The 18,555-nt window shown below is 40.4% G+C and overlaps 1 protein-coding gene across 1 annotated transcript in view; it reads right to left on the reverse strand.

Annotated features, from left to right (window-relative positions):
• Positions 1-18,555, reverse strand: part of phip (pleckstrin homology domain interacting protein) — a 39,700-nt gene that overhangs the window by 6,209 nt on the left and 14,936 nt on the right. Inside the window, exons 14-33 of the mRNA XM_056404833.1 lie at positions 13,950-14,106; positions 13,231-13,365; positions 11,321-11,449; positions 10,891-11,116; positions 10,071-10,193; positions 8,654-8,837; positions 8,440-8,542; positions 8,030-8,167; positions 7,689-7,786; positions 7,337-7,544; positions 6,390-6,500; positions 5,949-6,056; positions 4,214-4,338; positions 3,725-3,807; positions 3,451-3,562; positions 2,286-2,347; positions 2,001-2,156; positions 1,055-1,175; positions 842-967; positions 537-612 (exon numbers count right to left, since the gene is read on the reverse strand). Coding sequence (XP_056260808.1) covers positions 537-612; positions 842-967; positions 1,055-1,175; positions 2,001-2,156; positions 2,286-2,347; positions 3,451-3,562; positions 3,725-3,807; positions 4,214-4,338; positions 5,949-6,056; positions 6,390-6,500; positions 7,337-7,544; positions 7,689-7,786; positions 8,030-8,167; positions 8,440-8,542; positions 8,654-8,837; positions 10,071-10,193; positions 10,891-11,116; positions 11,321-11,449; positions 13,231-13,365; positions 13,950-14,106 — 2,581 coding nt within the window. The remainder of the gene's footprint in view (positions 1-536; positions 613-841; positions 968-1,054; positions 1,176-2,000; positions 2,157-2,285; positions 2,348-3,450; positions 3,563-3,724; positions 3,808-4,213; positions 4,339-5,948; positions 6,057-6,389; positions 6,501-7,336; positions 7,545-7,688; positions 7,787-8,029; positions 8,168-8,439; positions 8,543-8,653; positions 8,838-10,070; positions 10,194-10,890; positions 11,117-11,320; positions 11,450-13,230; positions 13,366-13,949; positions 14,107-18,555) is intronic.

The following is an 18,555-nucleotide window of genomic DNA, read 5'->3' on the forward strand; positions in this document are numbered from 1 at the left end:
AAATAATATAATACATTTGATGAACACGCGACATCTTGGTAATTCAGTCTTTTATCACATATAACTCAATCTCATACTGAAGGAAAAAATAACAGATAACAAGTCAGGCTCAAAGATAACTAGCTTAGCTTAGCAGAGTGTAGCAGTAACTTCAGTCTGCTGCCTTTGACTGTAGTGGTATTCATGTGATTTAATGTAGTTAAGTCTGGTGAATGAAAATGAGGGCTTAGCTGGTAAAAAACTCTCAGCTTCATTGTTTCTGCTCTTCTGTCACAGTGTTTTAAGATATAATTACTACTGGTAATCAAAACTTTAGGGGCAATGTTTTATGCATTAAACATTTCAAATTGGCAGCATCTTGAGGCAGGAATTAAGACATTTGTGTAAAAGAGTTAATATATATATATATATAATATTCATATAAACAAATTACATTAACAATATTCTGCCCTAGTGAGAAACCATGTAATCAATATCAGCTAACATGTTCAGGATAATTTTAAGTCAAATGTAAAAATGTATTTATGCAGACACACCTCATCTTCAGAGTCAGAGAAGGTTGCCTTCTTCATAGTTTTGTAGAGGGGCATGAGGTCTGTCAGACTTTGGTCCCTGAAGAATACAAGAGAGCAGAAATGAATTCATATCTGACAGTTCAAATGTTGGAAAGACGACAAGATGGAAATGGTCTTAATTGTTAACAAGAAATGTGCAACGTCAAATAGCTATAACAAAAACGAAATACTTGTTTTTGATAACTCATTAACTGATTAACATTTTGTTAATAGACACCGATATACAGGCTTTTAAATTAACAGTACTGTACATTAAACACACTCACTTAATAAATTGCAGCATGAGGTCAGAGACAAACTTGGCGGTAGTGACGATGAATGATCCTGGCTCATTGAATGTTTGGGCGTTGTGTTCAATATAACGAACCTCCCACATCAGAGACGACAGTCGTCTGAAAGGAAAACAAACAGATGTAGAGTTTGTTTATATATATTCTCTCTCTTACATACACACATTCTGTATCTATTCTATTATTTACCTGTAGAAGTGGTTCACCAGCCTTTGGCGTATAGTGCTGAGGTCAGTGACGTAGGCCACAACTGTGCAGTACGTGGGGTAAGCCTGTAGGTCCACTGGAAAGGCAAATGGTGCTGCCACATCTGAGGGTGATGAGTTTTGTCGGTAGATAGAAGACAGGTTAAGAGAGGATTATTACTGGGACACATCAGCTGTAGCAGGCAAGCTTTTAGTACTCAAAACAGCTTCAAGGTGACAGAGGAAAAGGAAGGAGAAGTTGTGATTTGTGACAAGGGTCAAGATCAAAATGGCAGGATGATGCCAGGGTTTTTAATCAATGTTTAATCAATAATAAGCCTACATGATTGAGTGCAGTAACGTTGCTGGCAATGTAAGTGAGGTAAGGGTATTTAACCAAGGTGGAAATCTTTGTTCCCTTTATCCCTTTTTGCTAAAGATTTTCCTACCTATTCTAAATATTTCTACCTAAATTTAGATGTTGAAAACGCACCTAAAAGAGTTAATATAAATCCTGTCCTGTGAGCCAACTGCGGCATAAAGCGTAGGAGTAACAGGGAGAGATCTAGAAGGATTAAGTGTGCCGGCCGTTGGTACCCGTGTGTGTCTTTTCCACAAACTGTCACTAGAGGGAGCCCTCAGACCAGCTTTCTTCCACTAGGGAGGATTGCAGTAATACAAAGTCTGTGCCTAATATGACATTACATCACTTAACTGGAATTCAAGCAAGCACCTCAATATCTGGCTCAACCTGTTAGCAGCTTATTCCTTTTAACATATGATCCGAGGCTCTGCTGGGCTCATGCTGATGAGCTCAGAGGGGTGACTCATGTTGTGTAGAGTCATGCTGCTGCCTCTTTACAAGAAACGCGCCCTCGTGGCTTAACTTCACATCCCTGCTTACATGACATAAGTGGACTTATTTTCACAGGGCCTTGATGACGCCATACCGAGTGTGCAGAGCTGGTCGATGGCTTTGATGATGCGTTCGCACTCGTCTGCGCGTGTGCAGCAGCCCCATTCCCCGTCCAGGGGGACGTACAGCAGCTCCTTCTGCTCATCTTCTACCAGTGGGACGCTCATGCCCAACTCCTCAGGGAATGTGGCTACACAAAACAAGATTGCAAAGATTTCAAACTTTAGAAAACCAGAATTTTTACTTTGTAAAGGAATATTTTGTGTGCATGTCTGAGTTGTGTGTCCACCATAGTGTGGGTGTATTTTAGATCACCCACCATCATCAGGGATGGGCTCCATATCCCAAGGACTCATCTTCTCCGTGTCTCCATTATCCCAGCTGGATGGGAAATAGTGCTGATATGAATCATCAACATTCATCACATTGTTGTCTTTGTCTTTGTCATTTCTTTTCTATTTTACATAGGTGACGTGCAGCATTGCAAGCACTGACATTCCTCTCCCACACCCTAAAGTGGATGTCATTCTCTAATGAAGTTTTTCAAGAGAAGAAAAAAATAACTCAGACAAGAAAACAAAGGGCAGTGCCAGCTGGCGTCATTGTAAATCTCAAATTCAAACTGTCATCCGGGATACTTCTGTCAAGTTTCTTGAATGATTCAAGCCATGAGGTGTTTTTGCAGTTAATGAGCGTCGTGAGCGGAGGTGTCATACGCATAATCACAAGCAGCTCTGTGTCTAAATTTGCCTGAATTTGTCCAAGCAAACAAATGCCTGTTGCATGTAAACCATTTTAATGAAAGATTTAATGTTGTGTTCGTGTTCTGTGGAAACTCCAGCCTTTAAATCATTAAATTCTTCTATTTACTAAGACACTCTTTGTGCCAAGAGACCCACTGTACAGTGGACCCAGTGGGAGCTGAGACAAAGTCTTCACACTTCATTGATTCCTAAAAGTCAGTCAGTCTCTAAATTTCAAGTGGAATTTCACAGGACCTTAAAGTCACAGAACTTATGTAATTATATTATTGATAAAAAATCTGTAAAATTTGTGCTGCACAATTGTGCATAAAACAAGAATAAAGATTTGCTCACTAAGAGATTATAATTTTACATCCATATTTCTACTGTAACCTCCCTGTACTTATGAGTGCATTTATAGTTTAAAGGGGCTGAAAACATTTCTGACATTAACTTGCAGTGCTGCAATGATAGCAAAAATATAATGTGTAAGTTCTATAACTATATGACTTGTCATTATCACCTTTGAAACTGAAAACAATGTGACACTCCACTTCCTTTCCTCACCACCACGTAGTTCTGTTTTTATCTATGCCTGTGCACAGTTTGTGGGTCATGTAGGGGAAAGAAGTCTTTTCATTTGTTGATGCAACTCACAGAGAAATTAGGAACAGTTGGAAACTGCAATTTTTTTATGTGATCAGACATGCGTGCCTAGTGCAAACAGAGATGTGGTCATACCAGACGTTGTAGCACTGGAACAGGCTGTCAGGATACTGGGGCTGGTAGGGCTCCTGGCTCTCAATAGTCCCAAACCACCAGGCGTCATCAATCACTGACCGAAACCTGTCACCTATAGACATCACAGGAATATTTAGATCTTTACAAAAAACAGAAGTTGACAATAAACTGAGCAACACGATGTACGTGAAATATATTTTATATTTGCTTCAAATACTGCACACGTCTCCAGTTAGTCTGGTTTATTCAGACAGCAAAGACAAAATTGGCTGACCTATACTCCACTGCCGCTTTCTGGCATTGTCAAACTGCTGCCGCAACACCAGGAAGTCGATTACATCAGGCATGTCGTGGTATCTACGACGAGAGAAATATGTACAAATTGCAACATTAAAGCAATAAAACAATGAATATAACACCCATATTAACAGTGTACAGCAGATCAGGAATTTAGAATTTGTAGTAGCATAGTTTGCCATTCTCAAACACTCTTTATTTTATAATGTAACATTACTGTATTAAATGTTTTATGAGTGCTGTCTTCTCTTGTGTCAAGATTAGAATTCATTTAAACTTAACAGAATAGATTACTTAGGAGGAGAGTTTCCCAGTGAGCAAAAAAAATCTGCATGTTCGTGGAAAAAGTTAATATAAATACAGGATGTGACACATTGTAAAGCAGCACATGTGCCAAGACTTGAGATGTTTGATATGCAGTGCAATCTTTACACATCTGTGCTTGCTGCTCTAGAGGGATGCTTACTTCATAGAGAAGGACCCTCCAGTCAGTTTGCCGGTGTCGGGGTCCAGGAAGGAAAGCTTCAGACAGCACAGTGTGGGCAAGCCGACCTCGTACTTGATGCCAACTATCTTCATAAGCTCCTGCTCCTGAACACCACAAATGAAAAGAACAAATGACACAATTCATTTCTTCTCAGGAAAGATCTTTCACATACCCTGGAACCTAACCGTAGTTCACTACACACGCAAACTAGTTCTCACTTAAATAGATTTTTTTTCTCACTGTTTTATTGTGTAGATACAGGTTGAGAGAGTGTTAGCAATGCTACAGTAAGTTTTTCCAGCTGAGAAAAAGTGAGAGTGGAGACAGATGCTTTAGCATTGTCATGCCTGGTTGTTCAAATTACAAAAAAAGATACACAAGAGAGCACTGCATTTCACACGCTATAGGCAACACAATCAGAAAGATGCACACTGTGCCTGCAATGCATTATGGTCTGCCATCTGCACAGAAATAGCTATTTCTGCCTCCACACACAGAAAAGAAATGAAAAATACACCAAGTAAAAATACAACACCATAAGCTGCTGCTTTTAAGAAAAGTGTCTGATGGTGTTCTTTTTTTCTTTTTCTTTCAGAGACGGTTTCATATACAGGGATGAAACTTTGTACTCAGCAGACATTTGTCTTTTAGTGGAAGGACATTTTTAGGACAGAAAAAGGATTAAAGTCCACCTGAGAGTGAAAGTAGATAAAGAAAAAATACCGGTAAGAGTTTTGCTAGCTACTCTGACTCTGTGTGTGTGTGTGTGTGTGTGTGTGTGCGTGTGTGCGTGTGTCTGTGTTGAATTGCTGATAGCAATGAAACAACATTGAATGCTAACATCATTGTAGGTTGCAGCTATGTGTCCTTAGGAAAGCTATGTGTCATTTGTTCAACTCTAGTGCGCTGCGCTTTGTAGCCATTACTTTGAAAATTCAGCAACCTGTAAGGGAAATGTCACTGAAATATTACACAACCAACATGTCATGTTAGATCACAAAACAGGGTCCTGCATCATATGTTTGCTGTATATTTATCAGAGAAGTAGATAAAAATTCTTTCAAGTTTTTCACTGTGATTTTTATTTCAATGTTCTTAAAGGGGTTATTTGTCTGCTGCTGAATGTGGTTTCTTCCTGTGAGTGGGTGGTGGTGTTTGTCAAATTGACGAGACCTTCAGCCATTGTTGTCTTTATAATTTATATCATATGTCTTTATAAAGAGGTTATAATACATCCTCTGAGCAGCACTACGTCTTCAAGGCAGATTGGAGGTTACAGTGAGTCGCTAGCGGAAAGTGAGGAAACAGGCCGGGGCTAGCTGGTTAGCATGCTAACTTCAGTAGAAGAAAAGACGTGACAGAGATAACAGATAACATAGGTGTTGCTTTCCACCTCTGGAGACAGCTCTTGGTGAGTTAAGCAACATTTCCTCTAGACTGGTAAGTAAACATCTGTTTATAATAAAGCTATGCAGCAATAGCCAAACTTTAACTTTAATAAATGTCATTAACTTAACAGTCCAAGTATAATTCCCCTGTGTAAAGCCTGTATTTTGTTACATGGCTCCACTGTGATTTTTTCTTATGGGCTGCTCCTCAGTGGTTGTGGGCACACAAGTGAAGAGACAATATAAATCTCCAGAAACATAGGATGTAAAGAGCGATGTCTCTCTTCAGAGAGTCTTAAATCCATCTTTGTCAAACTGTTCCTTACCCGCAGCTCCATCTTGTGCCAGGGCTGCTTCTTAGGATTGATGCTGTAAATCTTTTTCTGTTTGGCCATCTCCACATAGGCTTCATGACCCTGTCTGAAGTAGTATACCTGCACACACACACACACACACACACACAAATATACACATGCATCATTTAAAATACACAACAGATCACTTTTAACTGTAGTTTCTGTATCTTCCTGGTACTTTACCTGACTGTACAACATATTACTCTACTCAAAAATACAAAACTTATGGTAATATATTTACAAGATATGTTAAGCTGCTGGGATGGCAATCTCAGCTAGTGTAAAGACTTGTAATCTTGCTGCTATGTAAAACATGTGCCTGTGTTTTTGGTGTAAGTTTTCTCCACCAATGTGGTTCACATATGGTTCGCCTGTGGTGAGGACTCTGTAACAGAAACAGGCGCCGTGTACCTCATCTCCCATCTGGGGTATGTAAGGACATCTCCGAGGGACCGTGTCTGTGATCCAAGCGGAGGGAAGCCACTCCTCCAGAGTCAACCCTTGCTCCTGAAACTCTGTCCTCTGAATGACACACAACATAATAAATACTCAATAACAGTTCATTCAAAAATCTGAGGTTTAGAACATTTTCTTATATTTTCCAAATGTATGAAAATTTTGCCTTTAAGGACCTACACTTAGTAGTTAGTTCTCATAATCCTCCCCTCATGTGTCAACATGTGTAAACACATGATTATTATGACCAAATGTTTTTTTTTCCCTTTTATTTCTCATGCAGATGAACATCTAATTGACATTTGTATATTTATTACGTGAATATAAATTAATGAAACGGACAGCTTCAGTATTTACTGATTTAAAGATCAAATAACATAAACTACACAGAGGCTGTTTCCAGGTATAACATGACACACAAATGCTAACAGCAAGGGTACATGTATACACACACACACAGGCTCCAAAAACCTTATGCAAATATGACAGCTCGCAGTAGTAGGCTATAACTGTTTTAATTTTTTTCCCATATGTTGTCTTGTATGAAAAGACACAAAATGAACACTATAAGCAGACTACTTGATTACTGTAAGGGAATTATTTAAACAGCATTTGTATAGGAATGACTCTGTTTCAAGCTTTTTAATCCATAAAAGCGATTGATCACCTTAACTATACCAAATAACTATAAGTGGTTTCCACTGTATCTCTTATTATTATGTCTAATTAATGGCAAAGGCTGAAATTTATGCCACTTTCACATCATCAAATTATTAGTTTAACTCTTATTTGTGCAAACAGCTGATGGGTAATAACTCAGAATCACACTTCTTACTTCACTTGTCCTTCTTCCTGTCGCTACAAGGAGGAAAATAACATTTCAGCCATAACTGACGACCAACCTTTCTCTTCTCCTTTGGCTGCTTCTTCTTTGGTAATGCACCGTCTTTGTCTGGTTTGTCTTTCTTTCTGTCTTTCTTCCCGTCCCTCTTCTTCTCTCCGTCCTCCTCAGAACTGCTGCTCTTCTTTTTCACTTTAACACTCTTCTTGGGCGGCTCAAGGTTGATCCCTGCATCTGCTGTCCAGTCAGAGTAATCGCTGGAGTAGTCACTGTAAATAAATCACAGATCAAAGACTAAACACACAAACGTATCTGCTTGTGTTTATGATTTATGATTTGCATATGGTATGTGCATGTATGTGTAGGAGATAGATGATATGATACATGTGTGTGATATACTGTATGTGTCTTACCTTGAACTACTGTGGTCATCTGGCCAGGGCTCTTTCTCCTCCTCTTCCTTCTCCTCCTCTGAGGAGTGTCCATTGATTTGCCGAACCTCCACCTCTCCCTGAAAACAAAACAAAACAAAGAAATAAATTAAGAAGAATGAATGAAATACATGAAAATATTTGGAATATATCTTTAAGATGTCTTTAAAAATACTTTAAAAACACAGATCCAATTTTGAGGACAAAGTCGTCTGTTTTTTTAGATAATGCACTGTTGGATTTCAAGAAAAGTTTACCCCATAGTTCCCACATAAAATATGAAACGAAATCAGAATCCAAGGCAGTAACAGTTGTGTTTCTACCTCTGAGGTGCTGTCATCGTCGTCCGCAGCCTCAGCACTCTGGCGACTCGTCTCCTCCATGGCAGCACGAGTTTGATAACCATGGTTACCTTGGCTCCTCCTCGCCTCATCAACTACACACTCTGATGTGGGATGAACCTGCAACAACAGAGAATGGATTGGTTAATATGAAGGAAAGAAACAATAATAAGTGAGGTGATTAGCGCTGATAGCAGAATGATAATTAGGGACACAAGGGCAAAAAATTTAAATGAGGAAACAATAAAGCTGGATTAAAAATACAACAAAGTTCTGTGAACAGATGTGAAGATGTCAATAAAATGATTTAACGAGAAAAATAACCATATTTCTGTAAAGTGCTGTAAAACAATCATGTCTGTGAGTGTGTGTGCAAATGTTAATTCACTTACCCTACTCTCCTTGGGGAGAGAGTGGATGGTACGTCTCCTCCTTTCTGACTGATAAATATTGATTTCCTCCTCCCCTTTAGCCTCACGCCAGTTCACCTGTCTCCTAAACAACAACACACACACAGTTCATGATGTGTAATAAAGCTACTATTTCCAATGGAAGAAAATAATGTGACGTGTGTGACTGCTGCATGTATATATGTATGTGTTTTACCTGACAGAGGCGTCCTCCAGCTCAGGGACCAGCACCCTGCGGCTCCAGGCAACCAGGTCTCCCTCTGTGGCCATCTGGCTGCGTGGGGCGTTGCTGTGCATCTGGCGGACACCCTCGATCTGGCCACTGCGACGCAGCCCCACGTTGGGTGGGGAGTGGACCTCTGTGGGCGAACCCACTGATCCTGAGGAGAGGAGACGTTAACATACTTCAGTTCCCATCTGCTTACCTTTCTAAGAAATAAAAGAAAGATCTCAAAACATCTCAAAAGTTAGTAAATGGGAATTTTAAGCTTTAAAATCATTGGGCTGCAACTAACAAATATTTTCACTATTGCTTCATCGTTTTGTCTATAAACTGTCAGAAAATAGTGAAAAATATCCATCAGTCCAAGGTGACATCTTCAGATTGCTAGTTTCGTCAGACCATCAGTTGAAAACCCGTAGATATTCGAGTTACTATCAGATGAGACAAAGAAAAGTAGCAAATCCTCACATTTGAGAAGCAGGAACCAGAAAATATTTGGTATTTTTGCTGTAAAAAAGAACCATTAACCATTTTACAAAATGTGTGTTGATTGACTAATTAATTAATCCATTAACTGTTTCATCACTGAAAGTGATTGAATGAGAGATACAAAGAAAGACAACAAAAAACAAATGATTCTAAATAACATGGAGTCAGTTGTTGAGGTAATTGTGTTTCAGTTGTAAAACCTAATGGAATTTACAAAGCGTACAATAAAGACACTTGCAAATAAAGACAAATGCAATTACTTAACATTGCGTATGCTAATGTGTGAGGATGGATCACCAGAGCCACAGGCATAAGGATGACTTTGATCAACTGTGTGTTTTCATCACTAAATGCATTAGCTGACCAAAAAGCACATATCCCCAACACTCATGTATCTTCTGAAATCACCAACTCTCTGAGACACACTCCAAAGGTGTTTTATTGAGCTGTTTAGGCTTTCTGTGTCTCCTGCGTAGTTTTGCATAATTGGACATTATGTATGTTTCATATGAAAAATCTTTAAGTTTTATAATACATTCATTCCGAACAAAGGGTAGGAAAGTAATCATTACGACTATGATAAATACATAATTATTATAAATGTATTGTGCAGTGTAAGTTTCACACAATTAATTGTACAAATTCATCATATCTGGATTAACATAGTGTCTGCAAATAATTCTCCCCTTGTTTTAACCTGCTTCATATATAAGTGCAACATTCGAGTGACACGGTGTTTATACAGCTTCGCTATTTTTAACTCAATTTAGACACTGAAGTGGCATCTTGCATTTCCTTGATGTTTTCACTAATCTGTATAGCATGTGAACCACACTGAATCCACATTAAAGGGCTGCCCATACTACAATAGTATGAGCTTCCAGTCATGACTTGGTCCTACCTCTACTGGCCCTAACGTCATTTGCTCCCAGTCTTTGGTCTTGTTCCTGCTGCAGCCTCTGAATCATGGTGTCCAGAGGACTGGGACCGTCCACCGCCTGCTCACTCACCACTTGGTTCAGGCCTGACACAGACAGGAATGGAGCAAGAGAAAGAGACTTAAAAAGTGAAAGAGAAACAGAAAGAGAGAAAAATCTGGTAAAATCACATAAGTTTAAAAATTCAACAGGAATTACAGTCATAAAGATCGCCAGTGCCGTCTAAAAAAGTCCTACACTGTGCACCTCACAGTACGCTACCATCCACTTCAAAGAAGAAAAACGCAGTGGGGTTTTCCCAAAATCCTGTGGAGTAACCTCAATACTCAGAATGCTTTTTAAAAGTAGGTCACGTTCAGGTAACTTTATTCTATATACTACAAGGTAACTTGACTTGCTACCTTCACCTGTCTTCAGTGTGCAGTACTAATGCATTTCATTAACTGCTGACTGTTTCTGTTTATATACCTGCCAAGATTATAAACTGCCTTATTAATTCTGGATTTAATTGCCAATGCTAGTGCAGTTTCAGTAAATGCCTCTCATTAAGCACATTTGAAGACAGATAACATTCTTGTCAAGTAATGAGCTACAAGAACAGTATGATCAGCTTGACAAAAGCGTCTTTGATCAGCTGACAGATGGGCTCTGATGAGGCCTCCGGGTAAAGATCTGCTCTGATGTGTAAAAGCAGACAGGGAACAAGTTCAGCAACAACTGACTTCACGACCCCAAAAACGTGAAGGAGTGATACTACTGAGGGTCTGACTTCAGCCTCTGTACCTGAGGAAGTGACGCCCATCTGTGGGATCAGCTGCTCGTCCCTGCAGCCCTCCCTGCCAGGCACCAGCCGCTGGTATCTAGGAGGGTGAGGGTTTCCGTCCACGTCCACCAGGAAGGGAGGGGGCATTAGGTGTGGCGCCTGCTGAGTCTGCTCATCCAGCACGTAATTGTTGGCGTCCCGGATCAGCGGCCGATAGTCGGTATGGAAGAACATCTGGTCCGCTATCTAAAGCAGAGGTGGAGAGTAACAGGTGCATTTACGGTAAAGCTAATACATCTATATGTTTTCATTTCATTCTTCCCACATCTGATCACAGGAAGTGACAAGACATGGGCATTTGTTCCTACTGATAACAACAATTTCTCAAGTTGTTGTTACATGTAACAACAAAGACGTGTGTAAACATGAAAGACAGTCCTGTCACTTTACCTTATCGTATTTGCTGCTGGAGCCAAAGCCAAAGATGAGCAGGTGTCCATGTGAGTCTGTGGCTGCAAAATGCTGCCCATCTGGACTACATTTGCAGTCAAACAACGCCCCATGCCCTTGGCCCTCGATCTATTCACAGAGACAGAGAGAGAGAGAGGAAGATAGGCAAATAGTGCACACTTTAAATCTCAGTATTACAATGCTTGCGGGGAATTCCAACCAACTGTCGCAGTTGTATGGCATGGACACACTCAACTTAAAATATCTAATACACATGATCACATGCACTATTCAGTAAGCAACATGAATGCCACTTACAAGTGTTGCTCTACAACATTTTCCTTAAATATTAAATCAAAATAATTTATTTATGATTCACCGAATAGCCAGTTTAAGAAAATTGTCAGGTATTCTTTTTTTTTTTCAGATAAACAGCATTTCAGCTCAGCAGCATTTCATATTTCCAGCAACAAAAGTGAAATCAACAGAATCAGATAGATAGCAAGAGGAGTGATAAGTGAGAACCTGTAGACCACCTGTAGAAACTGAGACTAACTGTTCTGACCATCGATGACCTGTTGCTTTTAGTTGTTCTGTGGGTTTTCCTCACTTTAACAATTCAAACACAAGATGAAAACATTTCTAGTCTAGTATTTGCCTTCTTGTCCCTTATTCATCAAAAAGACTCAGAATCTGCCAAACCTGAAGTACTGAACCTTCAGTCGTCTCCTTACTTAGGTATATGCAGGAAGGGCACAGTTGAAGGGCTACAGTAGCAGCAGCAGTGATTACACACAAGGCGTGTGGGATACATGATGCAGTAGATTAGCAGTGCAACTCAACTTTTCCGCCCAAAGTGTCTTGCAGGCTTTGCTCCATTAAAAAGGTATAGTTTTGCACGTTTGTAGATTAACTTCCTCTCGCTCTCTTGCTGAGAGTCAGAGGAGAAGATTGACACCACTGTCATGTCTGTCAGTGAAATATCAGGCCACAGCCGGCAGCTGGTGAGCTTAGGCTCGCACGGAGACGGAAAACAAGGAAAACAGCACGTCTGGCGCTGTCTAAAAGTAGCAAAATCTGCCTACCAGCACTACAGCTACCCAAGCAATAGTTTGGCACATACCCTGCGAAAAAAAACTTCTTTTTTTTTTTGTCATTTTTACAGCATAAAAGTGCTGGTAGGTTCAGGCTAACTGTTTTCCCTTGCTTCCAGTCTTTATACTAAACTAAGCTGAGAGTAGAGCGCCATCCGTCTTCTCTGCTAACTCTCAACAGGAAAGTGACTAAACCTAAAAATGCCAAACTATTCCTTTATATTTCAAACTATCTATGTCTATGATCAACACCAAGATTTTGGCTGACTGACCAGCTCTCTGAGTGACTCACTTGTTTTTAGACTGTGATTAATGCTGTCCTTGGTTACCATAGAGACACAGGCAGGAAATACAACAGCAGCTACAACGATTAACACACTAGATGAGTATGTACAGCAGCATATGCACATGAGCATGGTGCCATGCTTTCACTCTACGCTGGAACTGTGCCCATGGCCACGCATAGTGCATTAAAATGACAAGAGAAATAGCCATAATAGAGGTGAGAAACTAAGACAGCAGAGAGAGAAAGTGAAAGCACAGAGGGAGGGGAGAGACAGTTAAGAGGGTGAGAGGGAAAGAATGTGAGACAAAGAGTGAAAGGGGAGGAATGTGTGGAGGGACAAAAAGCAAATACAACATGAAAAGCACATATCCCTGCAGTCCAGAGGGGAAAAACAAAGCTAATTGATAATTCGCTGCATAAGAAACATGAAGAAAACATGACATCTGTGTCATACTAGAGGTGGGAAAGTATCGGCTTCAGTGTGAATGAAAGACAGTAACAGAGAGACACAGGATAGACAAAAATCTTACCATGTTGAAATAGGAGCGGATCTTGACCCCTCTGGCCAGGTCCCACACAATGCAATTCCCATCATGCCCCGCTGAGAAAAGGATTCTTGGATCAAAGGGATGTGGCTCCAGAACGAACACCTCATCCTCGTGACCCTGTCATTAAACATGAACGTCTAGGTTAAGACACTCTTGAGAAATAAACAAAGACAGATAGAAAAAATCAATGCCGTTTCTTTCGTAAAGGTCTGTACCTGTGATTTGACATGTTTTAGACATTAACAAACATACTTTGTGTCACTTGTATTCCTCTCTGCGAGTGTGTTTAGTGGGTTAGCCTGGAGTTACACTGAGATCCAACATTTCAGAGTCAGCTACCAAACCACATGTGTTTTAATGCAAGAGACAACCAGCATCATATTAGCTTTTCAACAATGTCCATGACTGCTTTTTGTTTTTCTTCTGGGCTCATCTGCAATGTTTTCCAGGCAACTATCATATGTCCCACATCCTTGAATGCGTCATTGGAGAGAGTTTCCAACAAGCCCTCATAATTTGTTTTTAGCAACAATCATGGAAAGTGTTAGAAAGTGTTATTGAGGTGTTAGAAAATGAAGTACAACTTATTGACAAGCAACCCATGAAATGCATTTAATGTTAAATTTATACTACCGTTCACTGTTTGTCTTTTTACCTCTGTGTCTCGTGTCTGTGTGTGAGTGTGTTAAATCGCTTCATACCATCAGGACATGGACGAGGTTTCCCGTGGTGGAGTTCCACACCTTCAGCGTCAGATTGTTGGCTGCTGTGATCACCGTGCCGTCATGGCGATCCCACGCTACCATGGTTACCTTCAGTTTAGTCACCTTGTCTTCCAGTGGAGGAGGGTTGTACTTCCTGAGGGGAAGATGTTGATGTCATGTTTACACCAATTAGGATCAGTTTGGTTTATTTTATACACAGAAATTAAAGTAAAACTGTTAAAATGGCATAAGAAATTAAAAGGATCCTCTAAACTATTTATCAAAATTTAATCTATTATCTTCAGTCACTTTTTTACACCATTAATGAGGAGCCAGCCAATCTGACAGCTAGACCTTATCTCTCTACGGCTCAAGATAATTATTCACAACCACAGCTGTTACATATGTAAACTGTGAGAAGCAACATATCCAAAACATTTCAACATTTTCTTGTGACTTTCTGTACTTTTACAGATGGCACAGAAACATTGTTGAGTTCCTGTTCCAAAGACAGTTATATGTATCAGTCTAGTTAAAGTCTGAGGACTGAAATCCATGTGTTTTTCACTGTTTTATCATATCATCTAAGCATGAGAGCCATTATCACAAAACAACTACCGGTTTTTATGCCGTAAATAACCATTGTGAGGGAATTTTCTCTTTCCCACCTAATGAATGACAGACTCAGGGTGAAAGGTCAGTGTGAGGCCCTAGGTCAACTACTGCATTAAATCTTACAGGCCTTGAGACGCTCAGGCGGCTCCTCCAGATGCAGCTGTGGTTTGCTGTTGATGCTGCTGGTGCCAGGGCTGATAACCGCAGACCTTGGATGGTCAGTAACAAGTGGCTGGGTGTTCTGCGAATCAGCACTTGGGCGTATATAGTCATGTTTCCTTGTTTATTGTTAATGAACCAATAGTGTATTCACACATCCCTCTTCTTTTAGATATTTGACCAATTATGGAGTGTAAGCTATCTGTTGTAATCTCTCTAAGTGTATAAAAATGATCCTCAAGGGTTCCTACTTCAGATTTGAGGTGACATCATGCACAGGAGACTGTATTGATGATGCCTCCTTTCTCCTTGGGCTCAAGCTTCAATAAACATCCTCAGCATAAGATATCCTGGACTCCAGCGCTCTTCCTTCACCGCCAATGATAAGAATTTTTTCCCTAACAATCTGGCGTCATAAAGGCAGGACTTCAATATAACTACAGCCTGGTAAGTGCAAAACTTTAAAGTCATGCCTTAGCTTGTCTGTGTTTGACGAAATCAAAGAAAACTGTGTAATTTTGAAATTGGGAAAACAGTTAATGGCTAAAACCTATATTTTTAAAAGCAGTGTGATAATACTGTAATAGAAATTGAATTTAGTTAATTAAGTGGTTGTCAAACAGTGGTTGTGTGGTTGTGGAGAAGTTAAAAACAGGGGTGTGTGTTTCTGATCACCCGCTGGGCCGCTACAGTGGCTGTTTTGTGATTTCTGGGAAGGCTCCGGGCCGTACCCAACACATAGGGGCCCAACTTAAACTATAGAAAAGACGTTTTTGGGGGTTAGAAAGAAATAGATCTACTTTGTTTAAAACCAAGATTGGGGATCACCTGCTCTGTGTTCAGTGGGAAATATAGGGGCTCCGTTGGATTTCTGATCCCGGAAGCTATAGCGCAAACAGAGATTAAAAAGGCTGTGTCCACAGGACAAAATATATTCTGATTTTGTCTAAACCTTCAAACCAGCAGCACTGAAAAAGGAACAAAGCTTGGAGACCTTGATGCACCTGAAGTGTTGTTGAATTCTATGTATGTTTGTTTGATGTACTGATGTATAATGAGCAACAATCCGTCCAAAGCAGAAAATAAGGCTGAGCCTTCAGCCAAATTGGTCAATTCACCAAAAAGTAAAAAAGGCAATGAAAACAAAATAACAAATAAGCAAGAGGCAGCGAAAAGTAAACCTGTCAAAATGTCAAAAACACACCAGCACCACACATTGAAACACATTATCTAGAGATGTATTCCCCGCATATGCCAGCAGGTGTGGTTGGCAGGTCCAAAGGATGGAAATATGTTTTCCGTCCTCATCTCTCATGTGTGAATGGACAAATGGTGAGTGGCTGTGGGAAGGAACATTTGAGGCAGATAAATTGAGAAGGGCTAGGGCGAATGTTAACCCTAATGTTGGGAACGTATCTTTATTATAAATTATTTATACATGAAAGAATGTATGCATATGTGGATGATGGTGGCTAATCAGAGATAGGGAGTGCATGTGTATGAAGAGAGAGGCTCAGATGAACTAAGGAATGCTAAAAAAAATCAAATAGCTGACTATGTGACTGCAATTCACTTGCCTATGCTGGAGAGTGTGCTGCAAACAAGAGCCATAGAAATGATGACAATCAAACAACAACATGCAGATAACGTAAAAGTGTGCGCCAAAGCAATGATTCATAACTGGATGAAACGACAAGCTAAAACTGTTACACCCCAGAGTTTGCAGAGACTTCTGAAAGATTCTGGGTTGGGTATTTCCAGAGAATTTAGAAAACAGAAAGACTGTTAAAAACTGCCCGAAATTGAGTGCTACAAACACTAATACACACACACACTCACAACAACGGAGAGACAGAGAAGATGACTTTTACATACATACTGCTGCTGTACTACAGCAGCAGAAAGACATGAGGCAAGCTGATGAGGCTGATTGAGGGAGAGGAGCCGGAGCCTGAGCAAACAGACAGAATGAAACTTAGAAGTGAAAAAAATAAGACCAGTTTAGAAGAAGAACAGGTAACCGGCTCTAAACAACCAATGGCATTAAAACGGCAGAAAACTCTAGTTCAAGTGAAGACTCACAGGACAGTGACTTAGAGCAAAGTAAGCATAAAGCCAGATGGAGAGGGTTTTACACAGACACAGAAGCAGAGACTGAAAATGACAGGACGGACATGGACACGGACACGGGGACACGGACACACGGACACACACACACGGCAGAGAAAGAAAAACACACTTTGTCTCATGTGGACGAGGTGGTGCTAGAACTCATACATTAAAGACAGCACATTTAAGTGCTCCAAAAATAATGATAGGTTAAACACCTGTGTGCAAACCCTGGACCCCTGCAGAAATTATGGACATGACAGATAAAGCTCCAACTCCAATCCATGTGCTAATGAATATTGGTCCTTGCTAAATCAATGCTGCAATGTTTACAACTGTTTAGTACCTGATAGAGCTACTCGATTATGGCAAATATCATAATCCCGATATTTTGATCAATATTGAGATCATGATTATTCAACATGATTTCTCAATGACTTTGGAAAAAAATTTCTAAACAAAAAGCGATGTGTCTGCGTAATTATTCCCGTTATATCCCGCAAATTTGTCACAACTGTAGGTGTTTCTGGTTTTCCTCAAGACGAACCTCTCTCCCAAAATGCTAACATAAATGTTGAAGGTGCTGATGTAACACCTTCATTTTTGATTTCAGATAAGGGTACCATCTACCTTATGGGAAGAGATTTGCCATGTAAATTACATGCATCAATCCATTGTACACTGGAAGGTTTTGATTTTAACACTCCCCAATGAAAAAGACCCATTTGCATTTCAGTTTTTGCAAACCACAAATGATTGTTTGTATTGTTGGACTCTGAAACATTTTAACATCCACTTTCAAAGTGCCCAGTATCCAAGCGATTGCTAAAACCTCTCCACCCTGTGCAGCCATGAGGCCTCTTGTACAGTGCCATTGTACAGTCGCGTTCAACCCTTCGGCGCAGTACAGACAGGTAGCCGACTGGTCTTTAAATCAACAACAAGGGTTGGTGAGTGAGCAATGATTGTTTATTGGTCCACAGGGGTGTGCTATCCCAGTTCAATTATCTAGCTAACAGTATGCGCTATGTAATGTGAAAGATTATTTTCCCCACGTCACAGTTGCAGTAACTCCGGGTTGTGAACCAAAACATCTAGGGCGCATGGTAGCTCGGTGCCAGGCCTTGAGACAGGTGGTATCAGCCTCCCAAACCCAAACAAAACACACTTGGGGGAAGAAATGTACATGTTATCTTTGAGTGAGCACATTCAGCTACCATACAGCAATATTGTTACGCATCAGCCAAAACGCAAGCCTCACCATCGAAGGAAGCCTGCCGTACTGACTCCATTCTGCTTAAAGGGACTTGCTGAGTGTGGCCACAGAGCATCATTAGCTAAGTTACAGTTTAACAGAGCTGAAGTCACATACTTGGGTCATATGTTGAAGAATAGGGAACGGCTCCTGTCACCAGAACGGGTGAAAATGCTGATAAATATGCCTCCCCCTGCCACCAAGAAAGAGATGCTCTTTTCTTGGGATGGCCAATTACTGCAGGCATTGGATTTTTGAAAATGCATCAATGGATTCTGTCTTGAGATCCGCCAAGTTGCCGACAGCGCCCCCTCCAGCACGATGGACTGATGAAATGAATAAGGCCTTTCAAGATCTATCTATCCACCGCTCCAGCACTTGGGTTGCCAGACTATCAGCCACCATTCCATCTTCATGTGCACGAGACAGACTGCTTCGCCACAGGCACCCTTGTACAGAAACATG

Source organism: Seriola aureovittata, chromosome 19, assembly GCF_021018895.1.
Source record: "Seriola aureovittata isolate HTS-2021-v1 ecotype China chromosome 19, ASM2101889v1, whole genome shotgun sequence".
NCBI lineage: Eukaryota > Metazoa > Chordata > Actinopteri > Carangiformes > Carangidae > Seriola > Seriola aureovittata.